Here is a 24,389-nt window from a genome sequence, read left to right as displayed (position 1 = left end):
GAGACACACACACACACACACACACACACACCCCTTCTCTCCTGAGGCCAAAATAAACAGTTTGTCTTTCCTCCGAGGACACACACTCATCAGCAACAGAGATGATGGTTGGTTCAGCCTCCAACAGGTCGTAACGTCGTCAAATATGACTTGGTGTATGATTCATGTGTTCATTCACAGATAAAATATTTACCTAGCTGCTATTTAAACAGAGCAGCTCGACTGGCTTCACAAGTTGTCTAGCAACCTGATGATAACCCTCCTGTCAGAGAGTAAACAGTTCAGGCAAACCCTCCCCAGGTGAACAGGCTGCAGGAGTCTTCAGCTCAGACACAACTTTTGTCACACACAAAATAAAGGAGAGTTATTATGAAAACAAAGGAGAATGTATAGATGTTTTTTTTTTTATTATAAGTCATGGAAGAGGACAATAAATCCCACATTGAGTGTAATAATAAAGGGTTATCACTGTCTCTCTGCCTCAATTTAAAGCTGCACCCGGTGAAAGGCTGTAAATGCCAGCGCTTGAAGGAGCAGTCCACCAGTTTTCACACATTTTATGAAGTTCAGCTTAGGAGGAGTGCTACTCATCAAGGAGTTTTAGAAGACTGGGAGGGTCTAATGTAAGATGCTATGAATTGCATTGCATTATGGGTAATGTAGGATCCAGTGTTTTTGGTGCTTGACTTGTACTCAAGTCTAGAAACCTGGATATCTGCAACTCTGCAGCTTCAATTTGGGCCATTCTTGTTTTTTCCCCCTTTTTTTTTAATACTACATGGCTTCTTTAAGAGTAAATCACATTATCTAGATTTTACCTAAAATAATGACATCACATAAACAGGATGGCAATATCCTTTAAATTAAAAACTCAAAGGAAAAGGTAATTTAAATAAGTGTGTCCAAAAACATGTGAAATGTTCTTGTGTGGTAAATGCAAAAGTAAATCCAACCAGCAACACCAAAACACTTCCCTCATGTTTCCCTGATATAAAGACTTGTACATATAAAATCATAAAACCGATTAATTATGTGAGATCATAAACATATTAAAACTAGTTAAATAAATCACATTATCTGGACACATATGAAACAGGTGTACAAGGCAGAAACTGTTAATGGGTTAAATGATTTACAGAAAATTAATCAACATTTTTGATATTCGACTAATCCCTTTTAAGTCCTTTATCAAACAGAAATGCCAAACTTTCTCTGGTGTCAGCCTCTGAAATGTGCTGTTGTACATAATTAAAATTTCATTCTGTTCAGGTTTAGGTACATGATATTGGGCTTTTGGGAACTTATGCTTTCTGTCATTTTATAGATAAAATGATTAATCAAAAAACAGTCAATAATGTGAAAAATATTAATAGAAATGATCGTTAGGTGCAGCTCTATAAGGCAGTGGTTGCAATATATGACACTGACTACACAAAATGTAATTTAACCACTTCAGATTGGTGGAGTAACAAAACTGCAGAGCAAATTTGCAATAACCCTTTTCATCATTTATCGTGACATATATTTTTTACAGTACACCTCACTTACCAGCTTTTTTCAGACAGTATATCCAGAAAACACTGGCTTTATGCAACGGTTTGATGATGATGATGTACACATGGTCATTTAACATTATGTTTTAATGGGTCTAAACAGCACATTGGAGATGTTTGAGGGCCACAACGAAAAAAAACCACACAGTGCTTTCAAGCAAACGTTAAACCAATAAAACCCATGGAGGTACTATTAGACACATCAGCCCCATGCTAAGATCAGGTGTGGCTACAATTACGTCACACTTTAAATTAAAAGATGCTGAAATGGGAGGGAGAAACGAGGTATCTGCGAGAGATCTTCAGGTCTCTGAGGTTTCTACAAGGCCTCAAACTCATCAACCCTTTGCTTGGTGTTGCCCTGACGGATCTGACGCAGGGTCTTGTACTTGTCGCGGCCGACTCGTACGTTCTCGGCGTGCAGCAGGTCATTCTGGGTCTTTTTGTTCTCATCTCGGGCTTTTTCCAGCTCTGAGCTCAGGGCCTGTGGAAAGAAAAAATTGCAGTTATTCAAGCACAATTATGCACTTCTTATAGACTTTATCCACTTAAGAGGAAAAAACCCCAACTTCGTATAATGTTATATTGGTACAACTACTACTTCTCCATCAGTTGGTGATTTCCTTGAATTTCTCCCAGTTGAGTGACTCTCAATTTAATATAGAACGGAATATTTTTTTATCTTGTAACTGTACCCTTGATACTCAGCTGTAGGTTGTATAATGCATTCTGGTTTATCAAAGCAGCTGTTGAATACTGATGAATACAAAATACTGAGCCCACACCCCTTTGTCTTGATCGTAAGGTCCTAATATTAAAATCTGAAGTCAAGTATCAGTATTTAGATACAATTCTAATATAGTAGAATAAATAGTGGTTGCTCTTTGAATGTCTCAGTGTGATGTTATGTGGTCTCTATTTAGCCATATGCATCATTTTCATAGTTGGGTTGTGAGTGATGGTAGACGCTTTAATCCCTCAGCCACCAGGCCGCCCCACAAACCACTATTGCTTTAGCCTCAGTCTTTAAACAAATTCAGAATTTCAGTACAGGAAGATTTCACCTGTTGCCAAGCACGTCTGTCCAGTAATATCTGACTGTGTCTTTATTGTGTTTTGTGATGTCATGTATGCTAAATTACTGTTATTTTATTTTCCTTATAGGAAGAAAATTTATGTAAATGGTTTTTCTTCTCAGTGTTTAGCTCTTACATATATTATTTTTTAGAATGTACTTTTATATTTCATATGAACATCTTCAAACAGCTGCCACACTGCTGCCAGGACCTGAGACTCACCATGAGCTGTTTCTGCAGGCGTTCGTTCTTCTCGGCCTCGGTGAGCCTCTCCTCCTCCTGGTGGTCGTCGTTGATGCCCTGCGTCTGCAGCTCGGCGCTGTAGGTACTGTTCTCCTCGCTGTGCTCGTGGTCGCTCTCGCTGTCCGAGGAGGACGAGGAGGAAGCAGGATCAGCAGCTGCAGGAACTGAGTTAACGGAACTCATCACAGTGTGCAGCTCCTCCTTCGTCTTCAACAGATTCTCCTCCACTTCCTTGGCCTGGGATGAAGTTTGACAGGGACAGAGCTAAATAAACCAGAGTTATAGCCTAAAATGCAAATTCACATCTATTCTCTCTGGCCAGATGTTAAAAAGGCACCAAAATATAGAAAAATAGGTTATTGGATATATCATAGATATCAGGAACATCATTCACTGTGCTGTAGTTTGATTGATTGTCTCAGTATCAGTATGACATTCACAAGTTGAAGGACAAATGAAACTAGCAGATGAGGTTCTCTGATCTCAAGTTTTAAATTCAGAAAATAATAATTAAAGATTAAAAAAACTATAAATGTGTCTTTGAATCTCGTTTTTTTACGACAGAATTTAATATGTCCACAAATCTCAGACTTATTAGGTTTCGTGACAGGAAGATTTGGGAGAGGATGTCCTAAATGACCTTTGGTCCAATATTGTGCATTGTGTGTGACCCCTCTTTCCGTGCAAAAATACATTATAGAACTGCACAGAGCTACATTACAGTGTGTTATAATACAAACCATTTATTTAATGTTTATATACTGATTAAACACGCCAAATAGATGGATTTAAAGTACAGTGTCTCCTAGTTTGCTCTTGTCTTAAATACACCCCAGGTAGCTGGTGGTGACAATATGAAACAGTCATTTGTGTACTAACATAAGACTGTACAGGTGATATAACTTCCTAAAAAAGAAAAAAAAAACCCCAAAAAAACACAAAACAACCACTTGATGTTACATTTGGACCTTTTCCAGGTTAATCCCTGGGACTATGAGGAGCCTGTGCGTCCTTTGATCACAGGTTGGAAACTCACCTTGTTGTGCCATGACTCAGCCTCTTCCTCTTTGACTCTCTTGGCCTCCTCCAGCACAGCGATCTTGGCGCTGTACTCGGCCAGCTCTGTAGCCTGAGGGAGGAGGCACACACTGTGTTGTCAAAAAAAAAAAAACCAACAAACAACCCAAGAATAGATACTTGTTTACCTCGCCAACCTCAATTATCTGGACATGAGTGAATGGACAAAAAAATGGAGGGAGATCAAACGCCCATGACTGTAATTCACCTTTTATTTCATAGTAGCTTGAGTGTGATGTGAATAAATATAATATGTAGCTACCTGAAAGCTGCAGCTCCTTTCAGATTAAGCTTCAATAAGCTCATAGAATCATCATAAAAACATAAACATGTTTTGTTTTAGCTCATTGACGCAATTCATTTTTTCCTAAGGAGTTTTATTGTGAGAAAGAGTTTTAGACAATTTTCTCAAGATGAATGTAATCCCAGTAAAGCAGGAAAATCACCCAAACCGGAGGAACTATTGGTTCACACTGCACTTAAAAATCTTAATATGTGTTTATCCTGGATGGAGGAGCGTTATTTGTAATGAGTGTTTTCCTATCATGAGATTTTCTCACGTGAAGGATTTGAGTGCTTCGTGCCCGGCACACTCACCAGCTGCTCCTGGCTCTTTATCTGGTCCTCAGCCTGCCTGGCCAGCTCCTCCTTGGCTATTATGGCCTCCATCCTCTCAGCCTCCAGCCGGGCTGCCTCCTGCTCCACCCTCCTCCTCTCCTCCTCCAGCCTCATGGCCCGGTCCAGCTGCTCCTGAAGCTCTACAGGACGAAGTCAGTGAAACGCAGGGAAATTTGTCAAGTACTGCGTGGTGTTAAAATACAGGGTGGTGAAAGCTTCCTGGTGCTTTTCTGGGACGATTTTTGACCTATAAAATCAAACACATTTTCATTATCTAAGGCAGTGGTTCCCCTCTTTTTGGCAGGTCGACCCTTAAAATGATTCAATGTCTACTTGTGAGCAGTAGGTGAGTTTTTAGAGCCCTAAAGAGGTTTAAAGATAATGCACATGAAAAAAGCCAAAATATTAGCAAAAAGCCTGTAGAAAAGAAACATAATTTTGAGTAACACATTTTTTTTCCCTTTAATTATCTAGGGACCCTTTTATATTCTTCAGGCACCCAGGTTGGGAACCACTGATTTACAGTGATTTAAAGCATTAGCATTTCCCATCCCAGCCTGTGACTGTCTTCATTTTATTTGTAGACAGAGATTTTGTTTGCTAGATGCATGTTGCCATAATTTGCTAATGCTCTGTGTTGCTTGAAAACCACTCAGTCATATCTGCAAAGAAACCAAAAAAGACTTTACAAAACATTTTAGTGGCCATTAAAGGGGGATTAAGGGAACTTTCAAAGACTTTAAACTAGTGTTTATTTCTTACCCTGACACAGTAAGAGGATTGTAAACATGAGCTCATGAGCTATTGCAAATCAGAACCTGACAACATGGAAGTATAAAAACTGAACAGTGACAAAGTAAAAAGTGAGAATCACATCCACTTAATTAACTTTTAACTTTAACTTTCTTCTCTGTATGTCAAGCAAATGAACAGCAGAGGGCAGTAAAGCTTTGTTACGCCAACTTTGAAATCTGTGACGCAACACAGAAATTAGCCTGTATGGCTAAATAATGTTGTCTAAAGTCTGTGATGAGGAGTAGGAGGCAGCTTGTGTGTCAGGTACTCCATCTCACCTCTCTCTGCTCTCTTGGTCGTCTCTTCAAACTGGTAGAGCCTCATCATCAGGTCCTGCTTTTCTCTCTCCATCTGCTCCTTCTCTTTCTCGATGGCCTCCCGCTTCCTCTTCTCACTCTCCAGCTGATCCCTGCAGGACACAAAAAAGGCTGATTATCCTTCTTAATCACTTCTCGAGTTTAAATCCCAATTCTCACGTCTGTGTGAGGCCATTAAACAATAAAATGTGACTTTTTTTTAACTGAGTGGTGTTCCTATCTAACTGAATAATCCTTCACCCACCTCTCCAGCTTCTTCTGCAGCCTCTCCTCTTTGGCCTGAGCCTTCATCTGCTGGACCTCGATGCTGTCGGCCTTGCGGCGGCGCATGTACAGCTCGTGGTTGCCCATGCACAGTTGAAGGATGCGCTTGTTGACTCGCAGCCGTGGAGCATAGAAGACAAAATCCTTACAAAGACAAAAAGAAAAAAGAAACATTTCAGCGACAGTTTGATCTCATTTCATACAGAAGTCTATATTTTAAATTGTTCTGTGTAGACTTTACATTACATTTTTTAAACACTGCAGTGTCTAAAAAGAGCTTCCTTGATGTTGATGTTTTATTGAAACCAGTATTTCCTTCACTTTTATAATACATAAAAAGTAGATAAACCTGAAATAATTTTGAGGGTGTTTGCAGGTGTATTTGCTCTACACCTTTCAACAACAATGTAATTCAAAGAGATTTACATAGAACATGAAAACACAAAACATAGAGGAAACACAAGATTATATAAGAAGACATATAAATAAGATTAGGCAAGTACCCAATAGTATGTAATTAGGTTTATTTAATGTTTACTTGTTGGTTTATTTAACAGGACAATGTGTGCCCTATTAGACTTTACAATAAATATGTCAGTTAACCGGAAGGCTTTATTGTCTGTGCACAGATGTGCACAAAAGTTCATATAAATGGAACTAAATATGATGCTTGCCAATCTGCATTTTTATTAAAATTTGTGCAACTTCAATGACATATTTCCTATAAACATTAATGCTGCTGGACATTCTAGCTTTAAATACTGCACACTGACACACACTGGAAATACTGTCACCACCAAAGGTTGTTAGACTTGTTGAAATACTTACAGGGGATTTCTTGTCTATGGGCTTGATGACGAATTTCTTATCATTGAAAGAAATGTTTCTGATTTCACTCCAGGGGAATCCAATCTTTGGAGACAGCCTGGAGGATGGAGAAAAGAGGAGATCAAGCTTGTTTAACAGCATGTTTAAGGTTTAAGGTTTGTTTTTTATAGAGGTTTTACAGGCAGATTGACACATGTGGTGGCAGAGTAACAGGCCAGTGAGAGGCGAGCTTGTGTGTTCATGCTGTAGCAGAATCAAGGGGAAGAGGTTGATGGCCTCTTAAAAACAACAGCCATGCGGTCAAATGTGTTATTTAAAACCTGACCGACTGAAAGAGAAGGTAGCAGGGGTCAGTGACTGAGGTTTGACTGCTCGTGTGTTGCCCTCCTGTCTACAACTGTATGTCACTGGGTCAGTGCACGCTACACATGCAATAGGAGAGATATTGATAAAGAGGAACTCTAAAGAGGGAATTAAAACATGCTTATTGACTTACCTGTCCTCCTTCTCATAGATGTTGAGTCCCAGAGCATCGACTCCCAACCACAGGTCTGTGCCCTTCTTGTTCTTGATCTCAAAGTAGTTGACACCGTACATCTCCAGGTCCTGAGCGATCTTCAGGTACTCGATCATGCTCTCCTCCCTGTTCAGGTTGGACCAACGAATGGATAATTGTAAGAACACACACAGATACACAAACTGCTTCAATATTATTTATCAAACAATTTATGGCATCATTTCATATTCAATATATTAATTTGTCATTTACTATAACAGGTTGAACTCAGAAACAAAGTCCAACTAATTTATAATCAATTATTTCATCATTGATTTATTTCATCTATTAAATATTAACCTCCTGTTACCAACAAAATGTTGAGAGCTAAACCTAAATCAATTTGATTCAGAAGAATTCATATTCAATAAGTAGATTTGTATGTTCTTGTTAAATCTTTTACTACATTAACCTGTGCGTCACAGTCTCCATCCAGGGACCACGGATGAAATTTACATTTATCTACATCTAGTAAGATAAGTGCAAATAATTGTTTAGAGAACAATTAAATAGAAAAAAAACATAAATAAATGTGGATTCTGTAAAATGTTACTGAACCTTGACTGAGACAAGAATGTGGAGGTGGAGGCGCTTTAATAATGGGAGGCAATTTAACCTCTGGGGCCACAAGTGGCGATTACAGGATAATGGGACGCTGAGTTGAGTGTTTACTCTTTGTTTTACTTTTGATACGAAACCAATCGCTTTTTACCTGTGACAAACCATAGTGTTACATTAGCACAAGTCTTAAAGTCAGCAAATTGACTCAGCAATGTAACATATACAGCAAATATGGATTTAGCTTTTCATTTTTAAGAGTGTTTTATTATACACAGCCTTGATTTAAAATGAAGACAAAAATGTATATTTTTTTCCCAGGAGATTTACATCACAGTATTTATCAGCCTTCACTTACTTCAGCATCGATCTGTGCTCATCGTGCCAAACCTGGATCCTGTCTTCCCACTGATCCTTGGACAGCTTGTGTTGTTCCAGGACTCTGAGGGGAGACATGAGCTATCAGCAACCCACAGTGGTGAAATGTCAACAGTCTGTGTATACATACAGAGCTAAACCAAACACATGCTGCACTGTCACGCCTTTCTTATCCTGTTATGTCTTTTTGTAACAGTAGATGGGTTAACAATGGAGTCATTCAGGGAGAATTATTCAGCTGGGTGATTTCCAGCAGAAAGGGATTCAGATTTCCAGTTTATGTAAATACCTGGGGGTTTGTCTTTCTTTATATTTGCTTGTCAGTAAATGATAAGATTTTTCATCACACTAATATTTTTTTTTTTTACAATTTACAACTAGGCCAATCTTTCACTTTTCAAGAAATGTATTATAGTGTAAATGCCAAGCAGTAACGCTGATATAAAATTGAAGTGATTATAATTTGACTGGTTAAGTTTCATACAAACAACAGTTTAGGTTTGCTCAAAGCACAAGATAATTAAGATACAGAATATAATAAAAAAAAAACTCAAATTATTTTTATCTTTTCAGAAGTTCCCTTAATCTTTGGCCTTTTCATATGGATGACCAGATAATTGAACCTCTTTAGCCCTAAAACAGGACAAAATTTATTCCTTGGTTAATTCAGAAATATGCTTGTGATGGGTTATTGGTAGATATAACTTTATTCTAACAGGTCACAAGCTACAAAAGGTTGGAAACTCCAGATGTGTTTGTTGAATGACAGCTGGTATGCATGTTCCTTTTTAAGCTGCTGATCAACTCAGTCATTTTGGTTTATATCTGTGTTTATATCTAAGGCGCCTGTTGTCTGGTAGTTCTGTTCTTTCTGTGCTAAAAATCCTCTGCTGCTCAAACATCCACAGGAACTCATCGCTTTGTTATCTGAAAATCTGAAAAAAAAGATGTTCCAGCACCGAACCCACAAATTTTCTTCATCAATTTTATCAGAGTCTTTTGAGTTTTGTCTAAATATTTTCCGGTTCCACAGCCTGTCAATGAAACAGGGAACAGGCTGAACATTACTGTTAATATTTATTCAAAGGTTATTGGCGTCAAACGGAGGGAAGAGTTCTTTTAGTGAAGGAAATCAATGAGCATATTGAACCTACCTGGTCACATTGTAAGTTAAGCCTTTTATCTGGTCTTTGTCCTCTCAGTTCTTCATAGGTCATTCTTATGCTCTTTTATTCATCATCATCATACCAATCCGCACTCACCTTCTGGGCAGCAGGCGCTCGGAGGACAGGTAGCCCGGCTGGTGGTCTGACTTCTTGTACTCTCCATACTTTGCCTGGACGGCGTAGGAGGCCAGCAGTACGGCAGACTCTGGAGGGCAGTAGATATCCTCGGTCAGAATGTCCTCCTTCACCTGCAGGAAGAAGAGCCTCCTGGTGACGTCCTGGATCAGCTCCTCGGCCACATCCTCCGGATAAAACTTGACCCTCAGTTTGAACTGCAGGGGAGTCTCCTTCTTCACGTCCTGGGACATCACCTGAGCAGAGCATGGACAAGTATGACGCAGTAGAACAAAGTGGAGCAACAGTATCTCATTATCGTACAGTAGAAAATACAGTAGAGCTGACCCCAATGTGTTAACACAATGATTTATACTCAGGGTGATTTTTACTGTTGCTGATGTGAGCTTTTGAAGTGCATGTGGTGTAGGGTGGAGTAAAAGGATTATTGGTAGAGCTGATCAGGACTGAGGCTACAGGACAGTAGAGTACAGCTATAGTTTAGTATATTTTGTTGTAAGGAAAAGTGGAATAAAATATAATCAATAGAATAAAAAGTTACAGAGCAGCGAGAGATAATAAATAAATTAAGTAGTATTACAATAAATGAGGCTGAATTTAATTCACTACATTGCAGTGGCAAACAGAAAAGTCTTCAGACCTGTTTTAAAAAGGACAGAAGAGTTTTCTGTGAGTTTGTGGAGCATAAAAACTGAACACTGCTTCTCTGTTTGGTTTTGACTCTGGGGACAAACAAGCAGACTTGTCCCAGACAATCAGACACATCTGGATGGTTCGTAACATCTTTTGAACCAACATCAGAATTTTAAAATCAGTCTTTAACACAAAGAAAGCCAGTTCAAAGACTTCTGGATGGATTTTCTTGGTGAGGACTCTAAAGCAGCGGCAGCTGCCTGATTGTCTTTTTACAGACTAGTGAGGAAATAGTCACAGCTCTAATTAATTCTAGATAATTAATTAGAACTTAATTCTAGATAACTAATTAGAACTGTGTAGAGTAGAAATACTTAACAGGTTAACAGAACAGGAACCAAACTATTTGTCTTTTACCTTCTTTTCAGGGTTCAGCCATGTGGTGAATCCTTTGGCGTCGATAAACTGCAGCCCGAAGTACCAGATCTCACGCAGTCCGATGGTTCTGGCAACCTTCAAAACACACACACACACACACACACACACACACACACACACACACACACACACACACACACACACACACACACACACACACACACACACACAGACAAACACACAGAAAGATAGAGATGAAACATGATCTTTTTCACTTCTCCTGTGGATGAATTTAAATCAAAAGAAACCGATGTCTTCATCAAACTTTAGGAAACAACCTTTGGACTAGATGTCACTTACAGCTCAGGGACAGATTATGAAAAAACTGCAGAAACATCAGTCGGACTCTGAACAGATGTGACAGCAGCTGAGGTGGTGAATGCACTTTAAAGCATCAGGACCACTTTATCATAGAGCTGCCCTCCTGTCAAGTGCAAAGGTTTCAGTAACTGCACACTGCATGTTATCCAGGGAAAGAGGGCGTCATACTGTTGGGTGGTGATGTCACTGTTGTTATCAGGTTATTGATAATTTAGCTTGTGGCTGAGTGTATACTATTAAAGTGTACACTATAAAAAGTCCTGCATGGATTCAAGGGACTTGACTATTTATTTATTTATTTATTTATCATATTTCATTTGTACTTATGCTATTTTATACTTCTATTCCACTGCATTTAACAGGGAAATATTTTACTACTCAGCTGGTGTTACTAGTTATCTTTATCTTTACCATATGACAAAATCATAAAAATATTAGCCACCAAGTCAAGAATTATGAGACTTATCATCTCATAATTCTGAATTTAAAAGTATACATTTTAATTCAGTATCTTATGATAATGATTTAAGATCACAGCTCAGCATCAGGTAGCGTTTACTGTCTGACTTACTACAATCATATACTTTGTACAGTTCAACATGAAAGAAACTTTATTAGGTGCAAGTTCTCAAGGTCCCAGTTAAGACAACTATGATGATGATGATAACAACACATGAACCTGTGTAAACTCTTGTCAATAGCAGTGCTTTGCATACTGTCACATACAGACCTGGTCAAAGAGCTGCTTCCCTGTGGTGTTGGGGTGGAAGGAGAACTCCAGCTCCGCGTCCATCGTGGTGACGCGAACGTTGACCTGTGACAAAAAAAGGTCTTTAAGTCACACGACAACGAAGGTTTTCTGACTTCTGTTTTCATTCTGTCCAAGCTATTAGCTCTTTTATTTTTTTAAATGTAAATCTGAATCGTGAATTTCTCAGAGCTGTGTTTTAAGTGAGCTTTCACTTAAACTGTGCAGGAATGTTGCAAGTTTTGGTGATTACATTATGAAAAACACCTTCTTAGATGGTTAAAAAAAACATAAATAATAGAGTCAGTTGTGTAAAGGATGCTGTTAATGTGGAGCTGCGAAGTGGATTGTTCATAAACCATAATTGCTCACTATCTCATTAGACTTTGGACTACCCTTGCGAGGTGCTACAAGGTTGCACACACGCAGATTAAAATATCAAAATACTCACTGCTTGCCAAGTTTCCTTTAGACTTCACTGTTAGTTAAGATCAACAACTTTTATAACAAGAGCAATTTAACTGACACATAAATCTGACTCTCATGTGTCTCTACAGTGGATTCTCAGTACTTTTGAAAAAAAAAAAAAAAAAAACCAGAATGACAAACACATAGAAACTGCATGACCCTCGCTTACTGCAGGCAAAATTGGGCTTGAAGCAGTTACACAATCATTTTATGAAGTTACACAAGAGCACACCCCAGGTGTCATAAAGATAAACACCACAGAGACTTGGGCAACAAAAACTGGAACATCCATTTATGAAGTGAAGTCCTGATGAGGCTTTCCTCACTGCGAGCGGCCACAGGCTGACCTCTAGTCCAATCACTGACTGAGTACTATGTGACCATTATGGAAGCAGTAATCCATTACAGTCAATCAATATCTTGCTCCATTGAATCTTGGGTATTTCTTTTATTTGTTTATACTTGGATTGTGCTATTTGGTACCAACGAACATCTTACTTTCCTTTTCAGCTGTTAAAATTTATGCCAAATTCAACTTTAATGTCATGTTTTCTGCATTTTCCAGAATAATGCTAGCAATGCCTGCTACCATGACTCATAATTTTGTTTGATTTCAAGTTAGTTTAACGTCATTCAAACAAAGGCAGACGTCAGCATGACCTCTTAAGAAAGGCTTTCTCCTTGGAGTGTCAATATAAGCACTGAGTTTCAGACGTAATGCACAGGTCGGCCTTTCTTATCAGCTCTCCTACAGATTGATGCTGTATACTTAACTCTTACTGAGGGCATTTAGGACTTACAAATGAGTGCATAGGAGTTTCTTTTACTTTGAAAATCAAAGAGGTTAAACCATACAGTCATGAGTTGTTGGTGAAAGTCACTCATAACATCTACAAGTCATTCCAGTGTCCCAAAAGGTAATTACCATGATTATTATCGGGTATGCACGACCACACAGACAACACACAGTTCAGCTATAGCCATGAAGTAGCATATTGGTAGCATTTTTTCTGTCAGGAATGTGAGCAGCCTGGGTCAAACTCTACATTTGGTTAATGAGTAAATGCCAAGAAGGATTGGTGCCTCTTGGAAATAACTCCCAGAGAAAAAAAGATGTTCATCAAGAGAATAAAACTATAAAAAATGTACAGAGTGGTTTGTTTTAAACTCAGTAGTTTCTCTCCAAAACTGTATCAGCATAAACAATTCAACAGACCTTACAGATGACTTGGTAAACCCAACACTCCCTTTTTCAAACTTGGACCAGGGAGAAACATTTCAGTGACACATTGAATAATCTTGTTGGTAAAAGCACAAAACTCTTACCGTCTTGGGCATCTTGGCTGTGGTTGGTGGGCGAGCTCCAGCAGAAGAAAGCGTCTCCCAGGCTGATTGAGGCTGCAGTGGCCGACTTCCAGCAGAACCTCCACCTGATAAAGAAAGCTGCTCCGCTCTCGCGGGCAGACTCAAGGGCAGGGCTTGTGTCCTTTGAACTCGGCAGTAGATCACTCACGGTAACGTGGGAGGTTCGATGTGGTTACTATCACACGAAACTGACAGCTTTGCTTCCAGTGTGACCACCCGGCAGAGCAAGACGCTCCACCCAAAGACAATCACCTATCTCAGCACCCGAACTGCTCTGACCTTTGATCGGAGCACGCTAGGCTATATAGGCCCGGACGTACTATTTATGTTGCCTGTTCGGAGATGACATGAGTGACTCATAAAGAGATCATATCAAGATAACAGCAGCAGTTTCTATGGAAAATTCAAGTGAGACAAATGCTAAGAAGTTTTATTAGATTTACAGACTTTAATGATAATTGTACAAAAACACATCAAGTTGAAATCACATGGACTGATTCTGATCATGTAAACATTCATGGAGCTGCAGATTCACAGTTTTTCATTACATATTGACAACGTTTCAAACTAAACGCTTTCATTTCTCACATGTCAATAAATCAAATACTCTTTGTATGTTTTAACTTCATTTGTTATTTTTGCTCTGACAAATGTAGATCAGCATCACTGCAGTTAAATAAAATGCACTGCAGCTATATGAAAGTAAAAAAATACAACATCTGTCGTCCTACTCTGTATCTGAGCATAAAAAGTTGAGAACTGAGTTATTTCTAATATTTCAAACGTGTCTTTAAAAAGATATAATATGTATTGAAATGGTTTCTTAAGGGCTGTGTACATTAAAGCTCCCACAGTTGATACAGAACCATGTAAACCTTCAGTTCAATTGTGTATTTTCTTCTTCTCTTGTACCTGTATTGCTCTCAGCATATTTGATTCTGATTCTGGTCAAGTAAAGAGTAAATATCTAAAGAGATAACAAAAAAATACCGCCGTCATAACAAAACTATTTGAAACAATTATATTCTACAAAGAGAGGAAATGAGATTAAAACTCATCTTTGATTCGGAAATGAGGCTGGTCCTCTGGTTTGAAGTCTTCGTTGGGAGTCCCGTCCTTGTTGAGGATGCGTGACGCTGTGTAACCCACAATGGGATACTTTGCTTTGTACGTGCCTTCAAACACACTATCCAGAGACTTCAGCTGCTCTTCAGTGAGGCCTGTCTGTGGATGTAAAGACCAAAGACACAACCTGTTATTACTACTCGTGTATTCTTCCTTATTTCCCCTGTTGATCTGAATCAAAGCTGTAAGAGTACAGGAGTTATGTTAGGTTATGAAGCCCTGTCAGGCAAATACGTCTTTTTAGGCTAACAAAGTAAAAATCGACATGACTTGAGAACAGTACAAGAGAAGGCACCGGTATTATCTGTCATAATCTACATGCTGCTGAATGAAGTCCTCTAGCATTTGTTAACAAAAGTCCAAGTGCTGCTGAAACACATTAGGTTCACCAATAAATCTAAGATTTTTAAGGCAGGGTCCTTAAAAATACTGAAGTTCAGTGTCCTTGCAAGGCTAGTGTGATGTGGGTGAGGTGCCTGAGGTATCCTCCCTTTCTTTTCCACTCTTCCCTTTGTTATTTATTTCAGCGTAAGTAAATTCTGTGCTTTGCTTTCTGTGTTTTGTCAAATTTTACTTATAATATTGTAGTTTCTGTAACTTTAAAGTTACTTCTTGCTGAGAGTTACAGAGGAAAATCGATACCACTTTCATATATGACGGTCAAATATGAAGGTGCAGCCATGAGATAGTAAGCTTAGCTTAGCATAAAGACTTGAAACAGGGGGAAACAGCTGGGCTGGCTCTGTCCAAAGGTTAAAAAAATTTGCCCACCAGCACCTCTAAGGCTCACTAATTAACACTAATTAAGATTTTTTGTTTGTTTGTTTTTGTGTTCATTATTTCCTTACAATGCAATGCTGCTTCACAACCGACTCTCAGGTGTCGGTGCTCCCCACCCACACAACAAAAACACTGTCAACCCCTGGGAAACACTGTAATCCATACGATTAGGTGGGTGAGGTGGTGTCAGAACAAAAGTTAAGCTTCTGGATGTTCAGAGTGAACTCACAGTGTCTGATGTCAGGTCTGCCAGGTCCAGGGACATCTTAGCCACAGCTCGAGTGGAGTCCTTACCAACCAGGGCGTTGTATGGAGCATCTTTACCATAAAACTCTTCAGTGGGTGAAAGAAAACGATGCAGTAAAATCAACTACTGATTGAACAAAGGATTAAAGTGTCACCTATGCATAGATTTTTAATAAGTCTAGTACTCTGGAGAGGTGCTGAAAAGTTTTCAACATCATGAATATGTCGATTTTTGTTCCAGTTTTTTTTTTCTTTGAATGAATCAAGCCCAAAAAAACTTACATGACAATTTATCCTGGAAATCTTAATAGACTCCTTTACTTACCAGCGCCAAAATTACAAAGTAAAACAAAATACAACTAAAAGACCTTCATTCAAAATCATCCCTAAACAAAAATACAGAAGTATTCTCTTCAAAATGTACATAAAGGTGAAGTTACTCATTTTGCTGAAAAACAGCCCCTATGACTGATAGATTATTTTATATGACATTATTAGATTATTATTACTGATACATTAATACTTGGATAATATCTTACTGTTGTAGCTGGTAGAGTTGGAGCTAGTTATATGGGTTGGTCCCCTCCAGAGGATCACAAGATAATTCTGATTATTGGTGCATGAAAGAGGAAAACACTGACTTCTGATTTGTATTTTTCCTTCGGTCTCTTCTCAGAATCTTTGCTCTTTTGTGAAATGTTGAACAACTTGCTTCTTTGTGCCTCAAATAGTTATTTGTATGAAAGAGGAAATCTAACAACTCAGACATCTGAAACATGACAAGAAGCCACAACTGGACACCGCCTCTCCAATAAGGGGTTACAAGCCAAAAAGGTTCAAAACCACTTATCAGATATTTAAAAATAAATTATATTTTACAACTTATATGTTGTTTTAACTGAAAGGTTACTTTCTTCTCCGGCTGTCAGACAGATGGTGTAGAGTAAAAAGTTATTTCCATCTGAAATGTAGTGGATTAAATTTTACGTGACATAAAATCTAAATATTCAAGTTAAGTGCAGGTTCTTCCAAACTGTGCTTCAGTACAGATCTTGAGTTATTGTACTTCAGTACTTTTCATCACTGTAAATGAGCGATTGAGTGAATTTAAGTAGTGGAGAGCTTTCTGAGCTACAACATGACTGTGCAGATGTTACTGTCAGTTTACAGTTTAATACAAAGCAGAAAAGTCTTAAAAATTACATTTTTTTAAAATTTGAAATCGAGTGATGTGTTTTATTTACCTTTTCCTTTGGTGACATCGAACACCACCCCTTTTACTGCCATATAAATAGGTTGTGCCTCCTAAAACAGGGCGGGAAAAACAAGGGAAACAGAGATAAATCGTGACAACACCTGTATATGTAGATGCACATGCACGCAGGTAGAACAACACACCCAGGATTATGGTTCATAGATAGTTTACCTCGCTGCCGTCGTATCTCTTCAGCTCCTCCTCAGTGAACAACCGGACGGGTTTGGTGGCTGGTTTATGCTTTAATTTGACGTCTTTCGATAAAGTTAGAGAAAGGGCAACAAAGAGGACACAAATTTGCGCTGTTGCCATGGTAGAGCTGTTGTTTTGTTTGTTACAATGCGGAAGCTCTGTCAGCCGCTTCCCAGTCACCGCTGCTCTTCTCATGATGCATTTAAAGCCATCGGAAATTACAGAGACAACGGGTTAACAGCTGTATGTAGCCTGGCAAGGGCTAAATGACATTTTCAAGCCTTTCAGTGGCCATGCGCAGAATGTGCAACAATTATAAACAGCTTATGGCAATAAAGATAACTTCCAGGAAAAAAAAACCAAAAAACTATCATGCATTAAAGTTCAGTCATAGTATTGCAAACAGTTTGATAAAACAACGACTTTTCACCCTCTTCAAAGTCTACATGAAAAGTCTGGAAAAAGCTAACGAGTGGACCTTGAGTTTAAATTGTTTTGTCAAATTACTCTTTCCAAAGTCAAAAATAAACCTTTTTGTTTCAAATTCAAAGGAACAGTTTTAATCTCTTCTTAAAGAGACATGAAAAACAAATAACCAGATAAAAGCACAAGAAATAAACATAAAAGCAAGAACAGCACAGACTTGTGCATGAATGAACCTTAAATCTCTGAAATGAATATCCTTAATTGTAAAGTCAGGGTAAAACTTACATAATTAAAATAAACCTAAATTAGAATATTAAAATCCTTTAATGTAAGTAAAAGAAGACATTCGGGCTTTACGCTGGTCTGATGTGGATCAAAATCATATTTATAATAATATAATATAAGAGTTTTTACTTTATTTTATTTTTATTTTTAATTCAATTTTTATTAATTATTTTATCTTCTCTCATCTAATCACTGGAATTGGTTCATTTACATTAATTTTCCATTGTTCATTTCATTTTAATAGCCTACAATACATTAAAGAGGTAAATATAAAGCATGAATATGGTCGGCTAAAATAAGGCAATTACTCAACTGGAGGCCTGTAGACAAAAATACATATTACAGTTCACTTTATGGTTCTGTTTGTGACCGCTGTATTTGGAAGGCTGAATCATCCTATAAGCACCTGAATGCAGCACAAGGTAACAACCTAGGGGAAGGGAAAAAGGAAACCACGCCAAGGACACGAGGTTTGCTATTGTATCGCGGCCTCTGCGTGCTTCGTTATCGTGGGATGGGCTTTATCATCGCTGCCAAAACCCCCCTGGGTGTTTGGTGTGTCCCTGCAGAGTGGGAAACTTGGACTTCAACACGGGCCAGGGCGAAACTTACTTTAATGAAAATGCATCGGCAATTTATGAAAAGCAGCTTTTCGACTTCTTCCTAAAGAGCTGAGGTCGTTTTTGTGCTTGAACGAAGTGCAGAGTAATGCTCAGGAAGGAGAACTCCCGGTCATACCAAGAGGTAAGAAAGGGGCAACTCTCCACATATGTGCACGGTCAGTGTTGTCTGCCAGTGTCTTATCTTTGGGGTTTGTCTCAGTAATCGGGAGGCAACAGTTTATGAAGTGTAACTTCCTCAGTAAGTGAAGGGTCCACAAACTGTCCAGCTCACTTGACCTCATGTGACTGGACAGCTGACTACTGCAGGAAAAAAAGCTGCTGACTTCACGTTTTCCTTGACTCTGGCTGGTCGGTAAGTTGTACTTAGACCCTGTTCTTTTAAAGCTGTTGTCTGCTCTTATAATGAGCTTTAACATGTAGCCTACTGGCGGCGTATTGTCCTTATGGAGCACTTTAGTCACAAACAACAGTGGAGGAAGTAAACAGATCCTGTACTTACATAAGTAAACGCACCAAGTCCTGCAAAGTACAAATACTAATACAATACTGTACATAAAAGTATTAAAGTAAAGGTTCTGCAGAGAAATGCCTACTGTAAGTAATCTACTATTACATATATTATGTTAATTAAATGTTAATTAATGGCCCATTATTATATAATGTCATGTTATATTTGCTTGAGGGAGAGCTACTTTGAATATCAATTACTATTTTAAAGATTTATTGTATATGATTTTGGGATATTAGCTTTTTTAGCCATATTATTCCTCCACCACAGCAAAATAAACAAAAAAAGTACTCCTCATGAAGTCACAAGAAACCAGAAAAAAGCCATTCAGAAGAATTACCCCCAAAACACGATTATTATTATTATTATTATTATTATATTTTATTTAATCCTCCCTATCCTTGCATTATATTAAAATTTGGATTTGAATACTGTTTGTTAGTTAAATTGTGACAATGCATATTTTAAGTATCATCAACAAAGAGATTCAGTAGGGATAAGAAGGTATAATAAGATAAGTAGGGAAAGAGATTGAATAGGTAGTTTATTAGATATAGGCAGGTAAAACTAAAGCAGTCAAATACAACAGTCCTGTAGGTTCAGCTTTTGTTGAAACTGTTTTACAGAGGTGTAGTAGAGGTTAAAGAGAGACCCTAAACAGTTAGATTCTTCACAAAACATACCATGAATTTTGCATTTGAATGTCTGATATGAAGGAATTGTTTCCAAATGAAGATTGTCTTGTAAATGATTCCAAAGCCGAAGTGCATTGCATGAAAATGATACAGTGCCAATGACAAGATGGCAAAAGTCATGTTTTGAGAGAAACAGTTCTCATCCAGAGAAGTAACAAGAAACAAAACACATTTAGTACACAAGCATAACAGTTTGGACGTACTGGTACTTACACTTTAATTCCACTAAATCAATCAATTACAGTTACTTTGCAAATAGACTGTAAAGCTGAAAGTCTTCTTATATTTAAACCAGTTAACATGACAATATCCTGATACACAAACATTTTACAACATCATATAACAGGTGCTTCACTTTTTAAAGCACATTTTTCTGCAAGTATACATTTGTGTGCAGGCATAATTTTTCTCTTTTAAATCCATAATGAACCAAACTTGAATTTTGTGAACACTGTTTAAATGTCCTTCGCTTCACCTTGCAGTTCAATGACGACGATGATGATGATGAAGGCCGGGCCTCAGAGCACCTGGAGCATGAGGAGCTGAACGACAGCATCTCACAAGGTGAAACCAGTGCTGTGGCAGAAATGCCTCTGTGCGACATGGTGGATGAGTTCATACATTTTTAATCAGTCACTTCGCTGTAATGAAACTCTCCTGCCTGTGCATAGTTATTACATCTTAATTAGGATAATTGAAGTTAAAATTACCCTTAATAGAACCATGAATATAATCTTTTTGCCTTTTTACGGTGGTCTGAATTAGTCAGTGGCATGATTAAGGTTTTCCTATACTTCCCCCTCTCCTTCCACTGCAGAGGATGACATCAGGGAAAACAGTCCACCGATGAAATTTAGTAAAGCCTGCCTGAAGAATGTCTTCACGGTGGTGCTCATCTTCATCTACTTGCTGCTGACTGGGGTGGCAGCGTTCCTGGCCTACCAGACCATCTCTGACTTTCTGGACAAACTCAACCACCCTGTCATGTCTGTCACCTACAAGGAGGTGGACTCGTTTTCTCCCCCTGGTTTGTATGAATAATACATGGTGCACAGCCTTATTTTGGGTAAAAAGTTGCAAGAACACAACTCCAGTTGTTAGTTGGTCAACAACAGCCTGAGCTGCCATTTTGTTTCACTTCATTTTAAATCCCTGAAAAAGATGTGGGCACTGATTTACAGAGAGAGTCATTTACTGTAATTAAGAAACAACCAATGTGAGGCCCAGGTAATTCTTTCTAAACCTCAAATGAATCTTTAGTGGCAAAGTCATCAGATGAATTTCAACCATGTCACCTAAATATAGCACAAATACTGCAGGGATGAAGTTGTACAAGTGGACACACAGTCAGCAGAGAGATTTCAATGTCATTGTTCAGTGAGTGTTAGTGTACGTTGATTTTTGCTTTAAAGCTCCATACAGTCTAAAGGTCAATGTCCATGTGTTTTTGATTATACAGCAGGTCTCGGTTCTATATTGATACTGTGAAAGTATCAAAGCCTCAGTCCACAGAGAAATGCACACAGCCTGTATTCAGAAACTGAGCCTTAAAACGAGCCATCAGGACTTCTGTGATGTCACAACAAAGCAGTTACCGCCCTCAGCCATAACCTAAGCCCCGCCCACCTGGACTCACCATCCAGCCTTGCAGGATTTGGTTTCTGATTGGTCCACCAACCTGTTGTTACTAGAGCTCCAGAGAGAAGCCTGAGAGATGAGATGTTAAACTACACTGAGATGGTTTTTGGTTCTTAAATCCACAGATATATCTTCTTATGGATTTCAGCACTTAAAAAAAAAAAAAAAAATATATGGCACCTTTTGCTTTAAACAGTGTAATGCAATTTTTATTATATTATCCATGTTTGTTCATTACTTCTACCTACAACATTTTGTTAAACCAGGAATGATATCTCCTGTTAGCTCATAAAAGAGTATGGTATTATGAAATTAACTTTAATCATTATTAATCATGCCATGATATCATACAGCGAAAGTTATCTGTTAGGTTGAGTAGTTCTTGCTAAACATGAACATTACCGTGTGTAAATGTAAGATGGCAGAACTTTACTGTCCTGCTGCTTTACTGTATTCAAGTCTTAATACCTGATGATTTGTTATTCATTATGAACTGTGTTTTTTTGTGTCTTTGAGCAGGTATCGCTCTCTATCCTGGCAAAGCTCAGCTGCTGAGCTGCAGGCATCACTACCATGACTACATCCCACCATTAGTGGACCCTGGCAAGCCTCAAGAAGGGGACTGTGTGATTGACAATGTCACTTACTTTGGGCCATTTACAAGTCAAACAGAGGTCAGCCATAAAAACCTTTAGCTGACGGTTCCACAGACAAGAATCTCTAGAAAATCATTAAAATTGATATTTTCAACATTTTCTTTGACTAATGTGGTGTTGCTGACTTTAGGGAAATAGGGTTAGATTATACTGACTCTCTGTTGTGTGTCACAGAAAAGAGCTCTGGTGGTCCGTGGCCCCTCTGATGTCAGAAACAAAGAGTTGATCTTCATGCAGTTCAGTCACAATGAAACAGAGGAGGACTTCAGCGCCATCATTTACATGCTTTTCGCCAGGTTTAGTGACTTGATTAACAGGTAACTGCAAACAAGTATTGGTCCTGTGACGTGATCACATGAGTATTTACACATACCTCTTTCTTGTGTGTTTCGCTGTGCTTAAACACCCTAGAGGCTCACCGCACAGATAATGCACTGACCGGTTGATAGCTTACATAACCACAACAAAGTGTTTGTGTAATTTAAAAAGTCAATTAGGTAAACAGCTGTGTGACAGAGACAGCTTATCTGAAGTGCCATTGTTATCCTGCTGCTTCATGCCTTACAAAACAAAAGTAAAGAGTGATTTGTGAAAGTTGTTTGACCCAGTGTGACAGCAGTCAGACATAATGTACACGTGTTCAGACTCACTCTAACTGTTACCTGTGTTTCCTGACTTGTAGCGCAAACAAATCTGATTTCATGAGGGACTGTGAGAGGAATTACTCCATGTGGACCTTCTCTGGAGGATTCAGAACCTGGGTCAAGATGTCTTTAGTGAAGACGTCTGGGAAAAGCAATGAATCCGTTGAGTTTCGGCAAGAGGTATTCATGTTTAACTGCTATACACATGCTTACATTACAAGGTGCAAATAGCCTATAAAAGCATTAATACCTGCATTTATGTCGGATCTTCTAGTCGACTGTGGTCAAATTCAATGATAAAAGGCCAGAATCAGAGCAAAGCAATCAGCTTTTCTTTGCTGTTTTTGAATGGCGGGATCCTTTCATGCAAGAAATCAGACTGGTAAGTTCTCCCAGACATTTTCTCCTCATTAGAATTTATCTGTCCATATCCATGCCCATGAGTCACAACTTTGCCCATTTCCAAACAGATAGTGACTGCAAATCCGTGGAACTCTGTAGCCATCCTCTGCGGGGTCTTCATGGCTCTTTTCAAGGCTGCTAATTTTGCCAAGCTCACCATTCAGTGGATCATCAGGATGCGTAAGAGGCATCTGAGGAATAAAGCACGGGAACTGAACCAAATCAGCTGAAACACAATCTGATTAAACCCAGATTCTGCGAGGGACTTATGTGCGTTTTTGTTTTAAACTTCTACATGATGGTGTTTTTTTTAAGGTCAATACTTTCATCATTCATTCCCTATCATTTCTTGAAAATTAATGATTTGAAATTTCAAAGAACTTTTAGTTTGCGGGTTTCAAAAGAAAAGGTATTTCTTGAACATTTTCAAAAATATTTCTGGAAATGCAGTTTTGTGTGCACATAAAAGAAAATGGTCTGAAGGTTTGTGAGTCTGGTTGTCTAAAAGGTCTACAACTGAGAAAATGTGAACTTTGGTCAAAATGTTGCTGGATGTTGGATTGGTTCTCATGTTGATAATCATTTTGAAGTGAATAGTGTTGTCCTTTACTTGTGTATCCTACTTTTTCAAAAGCAATGCTGAGTATTGCCCTTTATATGTCACAAAGTTTTAAAATGAAATGTAACCAAACAGGGTTTATGCTTACATGATATACAATAGTATAAACTCTAAAGGGATCAGAAACTACTTTTCTGCTGTTGAGTGATCTGCTGTTAATTTTTGTGGAGTTGGAACCAAATATGCCTCGGACAAATAAGTGTCAAAAAACTGTTGTCTATATTTGATTTTGACATATGTATATGTAAAAATGTATCAGTGTGTCCACTGTTTTTAAGATTTACTTGAATTATTGTCTGACTTGTGTTGTTGTTCACTATTGTATCTCACACACTATGTTTTTAGAGATTTTGGGAAATAAAAATATATTTTTCTGCCTGATTTTTACAGTTTGTGATGAACAACCACCCAGGATCTCTACATGTCATTTCCTCCCATCCTGCTCCTACCCATCCATCCTTAGTCCCATCATTGCCACTTCACACACTAAATTAATTACTTTTAAAATACAAAAAAAACTATTTGAGTATATTCTTTATGAGTATATGCTGTTAGTTTGACTCAGGTGGAGGAACTTCACAGCTGTTGGCTCATGTTTCTAAATGACTTGTTATCATCATTCATTTGCAGATATTTCAAAAGCCTGGTAGGAGAATTCAACTCAGTGTGTCATTTCAAATTCCTCAAATAAAGCAGCTCATAGTGCTACTGATGCAAGTCCATATGAACTTTATTAATACAAAATTACCTTTCATATA

At 38.3% G+C, this 24,389-nt stretch overlaps 3 protein-coding genes across 3 annotated transcripts; 1 reads left to right on the top strand and 2 right to left on the bottom strand.

The window, feature by feature from the left end:
- Positions 1-388: 388 nt before the first annotated feature.
- Positions 389-13,808, bottom strand: ezra (ezrin a). The gene is made up of 13 exons (XM_071497460.1): positions 13,499-13,808; positions 11,687-11,770; positions 10,615-10,710; positions 9,526-9,800; positions 8,244-8,327; positions 7,268-7,414; positions 6,772-6,868; positions 5,924-6,087; positions 5,641-5,771; positions 4,547-4,707; positions 3,909-4,001; positions 2,852-3,109; positions 389-2,037 (listed from the first exon to the last, which is right to left on the bottom strand). Exons 1-13 carry the CDS (start codon positions 13,508-13,510, stop codon positions 1,873-1,875), a joined length of 1,767 nt encoding a protein of 588 aa, XP_071353561.1. The 5' UTR covers positions 13,511-13,808; the 3' UTR covers positions 389-1,872.
- Positions 13,809-13,946: 138 nt separating this feature from the next.
- nenf (neudesin neurotrophic factor) lies at positions 13,947-17,332 on the bottom strand. Its single transcript, XM_071497466.1, has 4 exons — positions 17,115-17,332; positions 16,933-16,993; positions 15,672-15,775; positions 13,947-14,761 (listed from the first exon to the last, which is right to left on the bottom strand). Exons 1-4 carry the CDS (start codon positions 17,328-17,330, stop codon positions 14,585-14,587), a joined length of 558 nt encoding a protein of 185 aa, XP_071353567.1. The 5' UTR covers positions 17,331-17,332; the 3' UTR covers positions 13,947-14,584.
- A 1,007-nt stretch (positions 17,333-18,339) lies between these two features.
- Positions 18,340-24,012, top strand: pacc1 (proton activated chloride channel 1). Its single transcript, XM_071497463.1, has 8 exons — positions 18,340-18,590; positions 20,155-20,236; positions 20,490-20,699; positions 21,830-21,984; positions 22,141-22,283; positions 22,649-22,790; positions 22,885-22,992; positions 23,081-24,012. Exons 1-8 carry the CDS (start codon positions 18,555-18,557, stop codon positions 23,240-23,242), a joined length of 1,038 nt encoding a protein of 345 aa, XP_071353564.1. The 5' UTR covers positions 18,340-18,554; the 3' UTR covers positions 23,243-24,012.
- Positions 24,013-24,389: the final 377 nt, after the last annotated feature.

This window comes from Trachinotus anak, unplaced genomic scaffold, assembly GCF_046630095.1.
Source record: "Trachinotus anak isolate AG129_WGS33_773 ecotype Australia unplaced genomic scaffold, CSIRO_AGI_Tana_v1 ptg000015l, whole genome shotgun sequence".
Taxonomy (NCBI): Eukaryota; Metazoa; Chordata; class Actinopteri; order Carangiformes; family Carangidae; genus Trachinotus; species Trachinotus anak.
This window is presented reverse-complemented; position numbering and strand designations above follow the sequence as displayed.

What these genes read in the sequence shown, in the direction of transcription:
- ezra (XM_071497460.1), bottom strand. An exon ending in CCATAGACAAGAAATCCCCT is followed by an intron (nt 6,088 to 6,771) that starts GTAAGTATTTCA and finishes TGTCTTTGTAAG; the next exon opens with GATTTTGTCTTCTATGCTCC. An exon ending in GCCTGCAGAAACAGCTCATG is followed by an intron (nt 2,038 to 2,851) that starts GTGAGTCTCAGG and finishes TTCTTTCCACAG; the next exon opens with GCCCTGAGCTCAGAGCTGGA.
- nenf (XM_071497466.1), bottom strand. Translation starts at nt 17,330, where the DNA reads ATGAGAAGAGCAGCGGTGACTGGGAAGCGGCTGACAGAGCTTCCGCAT. An exon ending in AGAGATACGACGGCAGCGAG is followed by an intron (nt 16,994 to 17,114) that starts GTAAACTATCTA and finishes GCCCTGTTTTAG; the next exon opens with GAGGCACAACCTATTTATAT. An exon ending in CAGACCTGACATCAGACACT is followed by an intron (nt 14,762 to 15,671) that starts GTGAGTTCACTC and finishes TTACATCCACAG; the next exon opens with ACAGGCCTCACTGAAGAGCA.
- pacc1 (XM_071497463.1), top strand. Translation starts at nt 18,555, where the DNA reads ATGCTCAGGAAGGAGAACTCCCGGTCATACCAAGAG. An exon ending in CCGTTGAGTTTCGGCAAGAG is followed by an intron (nt 22,791 to 22,884) that starts GTATTCATGTTT and finishes CGGATCTTCTAG; the next exon opens with TCGACTGTGGTCAAATTCAA. An exon ending in TCATGCAAGAAATCAGACTG is followed by an intron (nt 22,993 to 23,080) that starts GTAAGTTCTCCC and finishes ATTTCCAAACAG; the next exon opens with ATAGTGACTGCAAATCCGTG.